The 13118-nt window shown below is 33.9% G+C and overlaps 1 protein-coding gene across 1 annotated transcript; it reads left to right on the top strand.

Annotated features, from left to right (window-relative positions):
• Positions 1 to 10182: 10182 nt before the first annotated feature.
• On the top strand, positions 10183 to 12700 carry LOC142973903 (uncharacterized). The gene is made up of 6 exons (XM_076115937.1): positions 10183 to 10306; positions 10654 to 10735; positions 10894 to 11000; positions 11249 to 11341; positions 11658 to 11758; positions 12100 to 12700. Exons 1-6 carry the CDS (start codon positions 10277 to 10279, stop codon positions 12305 to 12307), a joined length of 621 nt encoding a protein of 206 aa, XP_075972052.1. The 5' UTR covers positions 10183 to 10276; the 3' UTR covers positions 12308 to 12700.
• The last annotated feature ends 418 nt before the right edge of the window (positions 12701 to 13118 follow it).

Genomic DNA, 13118 nt, shown 5'->3' with positions numbered 1-13118 from the left:
ATGGTGAATGTTAAATATATTATGAATAAACAAATTTTATGGTTTTAACGTTTGTTTCTGTTCATGACAGGATCCACATTACTGACTATTTAAATGCGTGTAAATTCTTTTTTTTTTCGTTTGTTCTGCTTAAGATGACTGCGTTTTTTTTAATTCTATTATAAATATGAAGGAAGGAATAAGTAATGGAATTTGTCGTTTTTGGAAAAAATATTTCGAGTTGTTCTTCCGTGCTTTGTCACAATCGATTGTTTTTGGACATCATTGTAATTAAACACTACCGAAACCTCACAAACATATTTTGTACATTAAAAGCTTTCTTTTACACGAACGAAATATAAGTGACATAATCTTTGCCAGGTTTAAAGAATATTAAATCACTAGGTTGCTCAAAAACGTTTTTGAAATAAAGGTAAGTCAAGCAACCCGCAATCAGCCGCAAGTCGAAAGCCCAGCATTTGAACGGCAATATCTTCAATTTATAGTAAAATAACATACATCACACTCTAGCTGCTACACTATCAAAAGTCACCATAACACAAACATAATCACCTATTTAGCCTGTAATGGTCCACAATTTTCTCTTTAAACAAAATCAAGGTCACTCAATACATGCTTTTACAAGAACTTGTCCCAAATACTATTTCTACCACCGTTAAAAGAGAGTACCTATTAAATAACACCATCAAATCTCTTATAACCATTGCCAAGGTGAAGCCACCAAATACTTGTATCTATTTTATTCGAAAGTATACCATAAACTGTTTTATGGTAAAAGCTTTTCATACATTTTTCGTTTATCGCATACAAGCGAGTTCTCGGAGTATTGAAGTAATGTAGGTGCGGTAAATGGATTGGTTTCTGCTATGATTTTGTTTCGAGTTTTAGGTGTGTTTCGTGTTCGAGAAATCGTAGTTTTGTAAATACTAAATAGAGGAATCGATAAATCTTAAAAAAACTTTTAATTTTGCGTTGCTATATGGGGACAAAGAACCTGTTGATTATCCAAAGGTCATTCTGGCAGTATATTTCGACAGCTTTACTAATAACATGTATAAATCACTGAGGTTAATTACTTAGCCCTAATTTCTATAATTACACATTCACTCAATACCTCATCATAACCACATTTAAAACAACACTTTCTGCCCAACATGGGAGTCGAACTTTCTACCCAACAGTAACATTGCGGCATCTCACTTCCGGTGCCCTAGAGCGGCAGTCAAAGTAACTAAGTAAAGTTAGAAAGGCTATCTGTCAAACATCAAAAATTATACCCTCCCTTGTTACCCAACAATATTTCAAAGCCGTGGTTGAAAATCAAAGCAATCATATTCTTATTCAAAGTTCGTTATTGAACGAAGTTTTCCAAGAAAGTATTATGTAAAGAGGATTAATGAAACCAATCAAGATAATAAACATTATGTTCAAAGAAAATCTTGTTTTTTCATCGAAAAATAAAGTGAAGGAAAAGCCGATATTATAATGGCTTGTTTCTTCAAAAGTTGTGTCAAGTCGTATTACGTCATTTGGTTTTTGATGAGAATAATTCGGTTTATTTTGTGTGTGTTTTTAAATGATTTAGTTATAGAACCTCGCATTTTTTGTCAAAGATAACGTCGTCTAGGAAAATGTTACAAATAACTAATTTGCATTTTGACTAAAAATACAAACGGAATATCTGAGAAATCAAATTACTTTAGTACGAAAATTCGTTTATTTCCTTTACTTTAAACATATTACGTATATGCAATAACAATTGTTTTCAGCTGTTTTGTAAACAAATAATACGTCAGCGTATGATGCGATATTTGTAATAGTTAATTTGAGTAAAAACAAACAAGTAAGAAGTAATTTTCTTGCGTTACAAAAAGTAATAAAGCTGATTTTTCTACGTATTCTTATTGACGCATGATATGACTGACGGGTCGACGCTTGTATGATGCAAATTACAAAGGGCAATAAATATTATGAAGAGAGCAATGACATCATTGAGGTTTGGCTTAACACTGCGGAGACTTACCCCAATAGCGTTAAAACTCATACAAAAAAAAAACGCAGTTGAATAGATAAACTACCGCTAAATGTACTCAGTAACCGGGGAATAGTTAGACAGTCTGTTTTAAGGCAGTGCTGATCGATACAGATTCAAATTCAAAATATCGTTTTCGTAAACATCTTATAAAATATTTGTAATAGTCATACATTATACTTTTTGTCCCTTTCGGAAAATATGGTTGGTGGAAATTGACTACCTTAAAACTGGTCTGTCTGCCTGCCCATATGTAACTTTACATGTCTGTCGTTTGATACTCGATAAAATCTATCGTTTTTATGAGGTTTTTTAATACAAATATGGCCTTCATATGAAAAAAATATCCGAATTCTGAAGCTCTTCGTAGCTTAATAACAAGTCAACTGGTAACTAAAAATACTATGCAATAAACGCATTCAGTGCGTATTCTCCACTCTGACGTCAACCAAAATTAGTAGGCACTCGTAGTTATTGCACATTTTTATGCTAACTCTGTGTTACTTGGCAATGCAATGAACTATAATAATGCAGTATATTTCTATCTGTCGTCATTCTATAGGTTGTTTGACAAACTCACGGACTCAATTTTGATAAAACATAATGACGGAATGAAAGCAATGAAGGCATTTTGGCCCGGAATGAAGGCATCGTGCTTATGTGCCCTTTAAGGCCTCTATGGTTCTTTCAAAAATAATCCCTCAATATACATAGAGTGCAAAATGTTTGAGTTATGGCACTTATGGCTTAGTTTCTCCACTTTTTCTTGAACAACAAAGAAGACAACGCTGTCCGAGCCATCGGTATAAGAGCTAGTTTAATTCATAAGTCCAAAGAAATATAATCGAGACAAATTCCTATGACAAGTAGACAAGATTTATAGGCCTTTATTGAAAATATAGGAATGTCCCAAATCGTCTCATTTCTGAGAATAGTATCTATTGTTGTAAAGCCCAAGTCCTTTCATTGATTCGTTAAGTGAATTCCATTGTAGATGATTTCCAATGGGTTCGCAGAACTACAGAGATTGGACATGAAACTAAGTTGGAGGGCCTTAGCCTATACAGTTATGTATTGGTGTCCAAGTGTGGCTGTGTTCGACACGTGTTGAAAAACAAAGTTCTCGGTAAGAGTATTACGAGTGAGCAAGAGTGTACTAACAAATACGATTTTAGAGTCTTTAGGAAACTCGAATACTACCGATTATTTTTATGGGGTCATTAGTAATAATAGTTAGTTTAGTGCTATTATTGTACAATCCTTTAAAATCAATTACTCAATCAAATACTCAATTATTATTAATCAAGGCGCTGAACAGATTTTTATGATTTTTTTGTTAGCTGGTTGTCCATTGTCGATAGTTGTAAAAAATCTCACTAGTGTCCTGACAGACAAGTTAAAACATCCCAGCAGCATCTCAAAAGGAATTCCTTCACCATAAATCAATTTCATTGAAAACAATAACCAAATTGACAGGTTTATTTCCGTCCTTAATTAATTATTTCACTTCGCAACCGTTGTCGAGTTTCAAAAGGGCTTTCAAGCCTTGTCAATTGACTTTTGTCAGTGATCATCATTCAAGTACCGGCTTTCACGTTTGAAGTTTAATTAAAAATATGCATATTTTTTGTTGATTTGACCCGTGAATAGAATGTTTAAATCAAATGAAGCCTAGTAACAATAGGCGTCAAACAATCATTCAATTTTTGAGTTCAGTCTTCATTTACACAATGATAGGTTTACGCCATGAATTTTAAGGTGCTAGATTGTATAGGATCTGCAAGAGCCGATTTTCACCGAGCGGCATTAGTAACTCGTATACAAGCCACAACACTTGCGCAGTTCAAATCTATACTAATCTATACTTAATATAATAAAGCTGAAGAGTTTGTTTGTTTGTTTGTTCGTTTGTTTGAACGCCCTAATCTCAGGAACTACTGGTCCGATTTGTAAAATTCTTTCAGTGTTAGATAGTCCATTTATCGAGGAAGGCTATAGGCTATATATCATCACGGTACGTCCAATAGGAGCAGAGTAGCAATAAAAAATGTTATAAAAACGGGGAAAATTTTGACCCATTCTCTCTTATGTGACGCAAGCGAAGTTGCGCGGGTCAGCTAGTACACAATAAAATCAAGATAATTATCAAAAAGATGCAGAAAATAATTTTGCTTTAAATTAGTTTGATTATCATAAACGTACACTCTCGTTTTTCTGAAAAGAAGGTCTGAATTTTGTTTTAAATGAGACAGCGTGCCGTGAATCTGTCGAATCGCGTCGACCCGAAACAAAAAATATGAACGTTTTTGCTTACTTTTAGAAAATGGATTTAAACTGAAATGTCTATAGAATTTCACATGCGACATTTTCAAACTGTACAAAAAACGTTTTGCCGACGTCATCTTCATTAAGCGTTGAACTAAAAACTTTGTGACGAACGAACTCGTTCATATTCATGAATAGTTTGCGAATACTACTTCATTTTGGGCATTAGAACGTTTTTGTGCGACAGAAGCCTCATATTGCCTGTGTGTTTCCATACGATATATCTACATAGAGTAAATATAGGTGAAGACTCTATCGTATTTTAACGTCTACATCAGCTGCACTTTTGTGTAGTAGGATGAGGTGTGTTTAACTTAAAAACTACGTTTTTAGGACATTAGAGACTATATAGTATTCGTGCAAACTATAGTTACTTATCTATTGTAAGTTATCGAATGGTAATTTAATAACTAGATGGCAATATGCAATGGTTTTATAACCGTAAAATATTATCATTATGACTAGTCGTTGGTGAATAAGGCTGACCTGTCGACTGACGCGGAGCAAGGCTACGGTGCAGAGAAACCGATAAATTTTAACCAACAGAAGCGCACAAAATCTCCGTTCCTCTTCAGTAAATTGATCTGATTGGTTAGTGTACTTTGGACCGCAGTCTCGCCTCGCGTCAGTGGGCAGGCAGCCTTAGGTCTAATATCCACATAATGCATTATTTAACACAATAGTTTGCAACTTATTAAACAAATAATGGCTTCGCCATTTTACTGCGTAAATATTAAACGCAGTTTAAACAAAGGAAGTGTTTAATTTTGTTCTATTAGCTCAATAGCAGACTAAATAGTAGCTAATTGCTCTAAATGTTATTATTACTCGTAATGGCAATGTTTACCGCGGATGTTGATCATTTTGACGCTTAAATAAATAGTTCTTGTTTATGATACTCTTTAAATGCACTTGTTTGTGTTTGATGTTAATATTGCTAATTTTACGCTGTGCTTATTTTAAGTTTATATCAATGTTTAGGTATACCTAGTAAAACGTGTGGTTACTGATATATTTTTTTCGGGAAAGCTTTAAGTATTTTATCTTCTTCAAATGAACTTTTATTTTATTCTACTTCTACTAAATAATTTTATACAAATCACCTAAAACAGCACTCAAATTCAAATCCTTTGACTTACCTGTTTAAAATTGGTACTTAAACGATTTTAATCTACCACAGTTTAGAAAAAGATGTTACTCGTGAGAAGAAACGGCAAGAAACTCGGGGCTTTGTCACGATATCTACAAAATGAAAATGCTTCACTGCAGTGCAGATTACAATTAGCTTTTCTCCGTAACACCGCAAATACCTGTTGCATTCACTTTATCAAACGCAGTTTCAGTTGCCGACATTTGTCCAGCTTACAACTGGAATTGATTACCTCGAAAGCACTGCACCGTTGGACGAAGGCCTACTATGTTTCTTTAATACGAAGTTGAGTCAATAATATCGATGTTCGTACTGTAGCGTGATACTCTGCAGTTTGACACTTAAAATGTACTGCAAAATAGTTCGTACAGCGCTCGCTAGGTGTGCTGATCATATTTTCATAGAATTTTGTTTATTTCTTTCTCTTAAAACAGATACGACTCCCGTCCTAAGAATTGCTCTTGTATCGCGTTGACTTTTACAAACAACGGACACAAAGTACAACCAGAACCGAAACAATTTATTTGTGGATCGCACCAATAAATATTTGTTGATAACCAAGCTGGTCACCAAAAAAGATGATAGATATAATATCAAAGTTTGATTCCGGTTTACTACTTTCGTGAGTTATATAGTAAACTTAGAATATTAAATGGCAAACAAATATCATTGGTACGAAACTTGGATACGAATAAAATCATATTAAAAAGCGTTCAAAATTCCCTGCAATATTCTGATCAAAGCAGTGTTCAAAATGCGACTAAAATCTCTGTTTGCAATATTGTGATATGCATTGAGAGCTTAGGTTTCCGATTGCATAAAGTATCAATACACGTGCTATTTCTGGGTCGGGTTTTCATTAATCTCTGCGCCGTTTGTATAGATAGATGTGATGGTTTCAAAATATTTAATAAATCATACTTTTTGCTAGCTATACTTAACGTTGACATTTTTTAGTGTTCAACCATTTACCGTATTATATCGTTTTAAGTGATTTGTTATGATGCAAGTATTGTTAGAACTTCTTAAACAAAAGTGTATAAAGGTGAACTTAATGCCAAAGGCATTTTCAGCCAGTCTAACTTGGGGTGATGTACTCGTAGAGCAGTAATGCTGTGGGCCGACATTTTTCATGAAAATCCTTTTGTATTCAAAATAATATATTATTTCATTTAAAATTTTCTTAAAATCACTCCTTACCAACTATCCTTGACCATACTTTTGTATAAAAAATCTATGGTGGCCCTTTCATTTAACCAAATAAGGTAATATGAATCATTACTACTTTTTCCTTAAACAGTAAAGTCGTGAGAATGTGACCATTGTCTTGAGGTATTACGTCACTTGTAGATCTTAAGAGGAAACTATAGTTTAATGACTAATTGAACTATTAAAACTTAATTATGAGGGTTTCCTCCCGAAAATAGTAAAATTATATGACTAATTACCCCATAGTTACGTAGTTACACGTCATATTTCAACGTCATTAATGTTTTATAAATTAAATATTTTATGAGTTCATTCGTCACATTTATTGTAATATTATTTTATAAAACAATATTGAACTTGCGGTTTATCCTAGGTTTAGAATTAATAATTATTTTATGATTAAGTATATAGAAATATTATGTAACGGAAAAGTGGTTAGATTTGTTGCTATGGTCCTGCTATTTGAGATGAATTCTGAAGTAATAATGTACGATTCACGTCTGGAAAATATACATATTTGGCTGCTAGAATAAATAAACATATTTATTATAAGTGCTAAATTAATTATTTAATGATAACAAAGGCAAACAAACTTTTGACACGTTAAGGGTTCGCTTTAAGTCACCACTTCTGAATATCTATCAAATAGCTTAAAATTTGACAATCGTTTTCATAAATCTTCGCGATCCTCTACAACTATTAAAACCACTACTACCAACAAACGACTTTTTTATGAAAACGGTTTCAGCGCCTCTAGCGGACGCCGCAGAAACTATTTCCGCAGTACATTATATATGTCAATCTCTCGATACTCGATTGTTCTGACTGTAGATAATTACTCTTTTGCTATCACATTATATTTAGCAGATACGTCACCTGCCATTTATTCATAAGCTGAAACTTGGACCTGTAGCTCAATTCTCTATTACTATCGACTACCGACAACCGACCTGTCATCGAGAAATTTTGTATGAAAATCTGATCAGCGCCTCTGACGGGCGTCGTAGGAAATATTTTGGCAGTACATGCTAAATGTCAAAATTTCGATAGCTAGCCGGTTGTCGGTGACTATACTAGAGAGATAGTGATAGAGAATCGAGGTACTGGTAATAAAAATGTTGTCATGACGATTAATTTTAATTTATACGTCACATTACTTGACAAGGAAGTATTATGATACACACATTCTTTATAAGTCGTCGGTCACATATCGCGGTCAACTTGTATGCAACGTCATTCATGACGTTTCATTCGCAACGCTCGTGTTATATTGTAACTATGAGCTAGTTGCTACGACGTAACTATTTATTACATAAAGTAAATGAAAAAGTGATTAATACATACAGTTACTACACGGTCGGTAGGTATTTACGGTCTGAGTACTGTATTTAACTGATGATGCCGAGTTTCTGGGTTCGCTTCTCGGGTTGGGCAAAGTGCTATTGGGTTCGTCTAATTTATGTTTGAGCCTAATAGAAATCGAGAGGATAGTCGTGTGCCCGGTATACTATGGTGAAAAATAGATGTTTTTTAAAATAATGTAATATCTTTAAAAAATAAGTGATACAAAAAAAAATACTGTTGGAGTCCTACACATAAATTATTATTGTATTTGATCCTATCACTATCAACTGTAACAACCGGCTAACTTTCGAACAATTTTTGTATGAAAATCTGTTAAGCGCCCCAAGCGGATGCCACAGGAACTAACTTGTCAGCACATTTTAAATGACCGATAGTACCGATCGTAGAAAATTGCACTACCTATTCCTCACGATATATGTACATGTCATTGTTTGTGTACCGGCAGGCAAAGGGGATGGTTATCTCTTCTTAGTATTACTTTATAAAAGACCTGCGCACTGCAAGTAATTTTGATTCATATTCTGACGTATATACCGTAATGCATGGCCTTGTAAAACACGTCAGAACAGTAAATAATTTAAAGCATTAACTAAAAGACTCAATTGTATACGTCAACGTAGTTTCCCTAAACAATATAGCGCTGAATCGTCTTAACAAAATTACTGTAAAAGGTCACCTTTAGAACTTATTTTCCTCCTTGAGTGACACCATACCACAATAAAAAAATATTCTACATCCACGAGTAAATTACGTAAAAAAAACATACCATCGAAATTATTTAGTGTTTCCTATAAAATACAAGCTGACCCGGCAAACGTTGTTGTTTGCCATAAAAATTAAAAAAAAAAAGTTTTACTTAGGGGCATGAAAAATAGATGTTGGCCGATTCTCAGACCTACTCAATATGCTCACAAAGTTTCATGAGAATCGGTCAAGCCGTTTCGGAGGAGTACGGTAACGAAAACTGTGACGCGAGAATTTTATATATTGGATTGAACTTATATTATATTACCTTTCATTTTTTCATTATTCGGATACCATAGCTTAACCGGTATTTTATAAGGCTTGCTACACACATATTCGTTCACGTTAGGCTTGTGCCGATCAAGTTGAGATCAACTTGATTGGCACAAGCCTAACGTGCATAGATATGCACATTCGGTTTTTCTGCCCGGTTAGGTCGAGTAATGCCGAATTCAAAACTATGTGTAGCAAACCTCACGCATAGCGTAAAGGTGTCATTAAATTTTAACAAATACTTGTATTCATGCATATTACATTCACTAGTCATGTATGGCAAGAATATGTATGAAAGTGATTGAAGCAAAACAAGTTTGTAGGTATAGTAGCAAGTAGTGAGTTTAGTAACTACTCGCTCCCTCCATGGGATTGTTTGTAAAAAGGCTTTTAATAATATTATATCTGTTTCAGACCTAACCTAACAAATATTAGGTATTATGACGCTCTTTGGTGTAGTTTTAATTATTTTGCAATAAATAAGAAACAATAAATTAAGATAAAAATTTCCTTGTAAATTATTTTATAAAATAATGCTTTCTGATGTTTTTATTATGACGTATTGGAAAATACAGTTAAATATAATTATCAACAATGGAATTGAATAAGATATATGCCAATCTTATTTATTTGAATACCTATTTTTATAAATCCAAAAAAAATAGAGCGCCTCTAGCGGGGACCGTAGCAACCATTTGTTCACCTAGAGAATCGCAATTGACTGCCTTCGTGGCGCAGTGGTTACGGTCGCCATTGCGACTATTGCGACGGGAAGTCGTGGGTTCGATTCCCACTCGGAACATTTATTTGTATGTTTGTTAAAGTCCCCGCGGCACTAGAGCAAATCTTAAACCGGAAGTGGCCTAAAAAAACTAAAAATAAATTACAAATATACATCGTAAGGACTTAGAAAGCAATAACCATGGAGTAGGTATAATATTTTATGTAATAATAATATATTATTATATCAGTGACGTTTTATTATTGTGGTTAACTATCCGTCATTATTTAAGGAAAACTCTTATTATTAGTGCTATATAAAGTAAAGGGACGCTGAGAGCAAGACATACTCTCCTTTGCATCCTTCTGAATAGGTTGTCTAATACATTAGCAATAAATAAATTTATCAAGAGAAATTTTAAACTAATTGAACAGAATTTATTTTAATTCTTTTCAATATGTGTAATTTATTTGTGAATCTTTGTGTGGTGAGTTTCTTTTTTAAATCAAAAGATGTAATTAGTAATAGTAGTGTCCAGATTAGATTATTTTTCTTTCATTTAGTACTACTATTAAGGGTAAAACTTTCTTTTTGGGCTGCAACATTTGAAAGTAAAAGAAACCTCAACTAAGTGAAAATCGCAAAAAAAAAAGTTCATACTAAAATAATTTTACACAGAACTTTAATTCTGCAAATCTTAAATCCTAGTAATTGCTATGTGGCAGTAATAATTCCTAATTCGCACTTGGCCTTTATACTGGACTTTGAATCCAACCCCCTATTCATTCTGGGCAACGGATGTTGCAATGTGTAAACCTGTATTTATTTTCACAGGTTGCGTTCTTCGGTGGAGTAGTTTCCTCGCCTCAATATGATGATGGAGAAGTACTCTTCGATCCTTACGAGGTTCAAGAATGTGAGTACTTCTATTCAAAAACTTTATTAAGGCATTGACTTTTTATTATAAAATATAATTTTGTGACAGCAGTCTTCTTAAAAGAATTCTTTACAAGTCAATAAAATTGAATATCTATGATAATTGCAAAGAATATTAATAATAGTTTTACTTTTCAGTTACAATGCCTAAGTCTTGCAAGAGTGAAGGAGCAGAATTTTGTTTTGACAATGAAAACTATCCGATTGACATCGTTAAAGGCTTGTTAAGCGATATGGCGAATTTGGTAAGTTTTAATAGTAATAGATTACTTATTAGGCTCCATTATGATTTCCTATGTAAAAGTTGATACAAAGCTACTGTAACCTGTATCACGTATCTCAGTTGACAATTATTTGAAAGCTAGCTTTTGTTGTAAAGGGCCCGCGAGCCAAAAGAGCCAAGACATATTTAAGATACTATTTTCTGTAGCGTCAAAATTCATTTTTAACGGTGGACATGCCAGAACCTAATCTTTTATAAACTTATTTTTAGGAGGTTGCCAATGATGTAGGTAAAATTGGCCAATCCTACGGAAGGCGGCAAGGAAGTGAACACGATGACCCTGACTGCAAAACTGATTCTACTGTAAGTACAAATAGCTCTGTGTTCATCCTGTGTAGGACTAATATTATACGGGGAATAATAGCAAGCCAACATAATACAGTGCAGCTGTATTATGTTGACTCCATGTTGACTACCGACAGCCGGCTTGTTATCGATAAATTTTGTATGAAAAACTGATCAGCGCCTCTGACGGGCATCATTGGAAATATTTTGGCAGTACATTCTGAATGTCAAACTTTCGATACTCGACAGGCGACAGTTACAGCTTTATGCTGGATGTTACTCTATTTGCAAGATTTTCTAAAGATAAGGACTATAAAGAGAGCATTATTTTCAGAACAAACCCATCTACTACATCGTGGACGATGCTGGAAAGGATCGCGTGGTTGTACAGTTGGAAGGCAAATTTCAGCAGCAATACAGCGTCATGTGGTGCGAGTGAGTATTCATGCATTAAATCCTTTAAGTTTTAAATTCGGGAAAAACAAAAGACGACGACAAGAGCATAAAGAGTTGCGTCTGTGCACTATTTTCTATTGTCGTTAACATGCATCCTCGTCTTACGTCTCATCTGACCTGCGCGTAAGAGAGAGATGCAACGACGTTTATTAGTTTCTTTTATAACGTTTTCAAGTTAATTAAGATGCAAAGATGCAGTCATTGAATCTATTGTCAGCTGCAATTGAAACGTTAAGCGTCTTTGCTCTGAAAACAATAAAATGTAGAGTAATATGTAATTAGCGCTGATTCTCTTATTCAAATTCTTCTTGAATTTACAGAAAAGCAGGCAGAACAACAAAAACTTCGCATTTCCTGGAGTCAACGCTGACCAACTACAAGATGACTTGTGAGAACAAATACATGAACTACGACTTCTTGGTCTTGAGCTTGAAGCCTAATATCCAGGGCAAGTGGCAGATGGAGCGAGCAAAGACTAAGACTGGCATCCCCGTCTGCTGTGCGTGTAGATACGAGAAGACTGACTAATCATTCGGAACAGAGATGTCCATAGAAATGAGTATACTCTCTACCTTTCTTGATTCTATGTGACATATCATCATCACCAATCATCATCAATCATCAATCGTCATTATCATCATCAACCATCATCATCATCATCATCATCAATCATCATCGTCAATCAGTTTTCTCCTCCATGTGCGTACTCTTCATTTTTTTGATATTTTTTACTTTCTCTTTTATGTAATTTGTCCTACATTTTTCTCATTTAAATTATTTTTTACATTGTACATGTATAAGTTGGCGCTAAAAGGTAATAAAGGTATTATTTTGTTTGTGTATTACACGTTTTATGTGTATGTGTGTTTGTATGTACATATAATAATATCACGGTCTGAAAGTGATGAAATAAATTATTTAACTAAACGAACGTTTTTATTTTCTGAAAATAATTATAAAAAACCTTACATGTAGACTATGCAATACTCACAAATCAAGGTATCATTACGCCAACTAGTATTTTTATACATGGTTTAATAACTGCTAAAGTAATATTAAAACTCAACGCTAAAATGTAACAAAAACTCCATTGCATAACGGCCAATAACAAAATATGAATACAGCCAAGAATGTTTCATATAAGGACGGATAAAGTTTCGTATAGAAATAGGTAAGAAAACTTTAATAAATGGATAGCTGGCGCGACTCCAGTACCCAGGCTTAGAATTCGCACATGTCGGGCTAAAAAGTCTAGGCAGCCACGACTTTGTTATGCAAGTAGGTCTCTATGTTAGCTTAAGTTTACGATATTAAAAAAATAGTACACTTTAGTAGACAT

This window comes from Anticarsia gemmatalis, chromosome 6 (assembly GCF_050436995.1).
Source record: "Anticarsia gemmatalis isolate Benzon Research Colony breed Stoneville strain chromosome 6, ilAntGemm2 primary, whole genome shotgun sequence".
NCBI classification, from domain to species: domain Eukaryota; kingdom Metazoa; phylum Arthropoda; class Insecta; order Lepidoptera; family Erebidae; genus Anticarsia; species Anticarsia gemmatalis.
The sequence above is the reverse complement of the archived record's forward strand: the minus strand, read 5'-3'. Positions and strand labels throughout refer to the sequence as shown.

Excerpts from the sequence above, each read along its gene's own strand:
- LOC142973903 (XM_076115937.1), top strand. The coding sequence starts at position 10,277 with ATGTGTAATTTATTTGTGAATCTTTGTGTG. Across the intron at positions 10,307-10,653 it reads TATTTGTGAATCTTTGTGTG|GTTGCGTTCTTCGGTGGAGT; the intron begins GTGAGTTTCTTT and ends TTATTTTCACAG. Across the intron at positions 11,759-12,099 it reads TACAGCGTCATGTGGTGCGA|AAAAGCAGGCAGAACAACAA; the intron begins GTGAGTATTCAT and ends TTGAATTTACAG.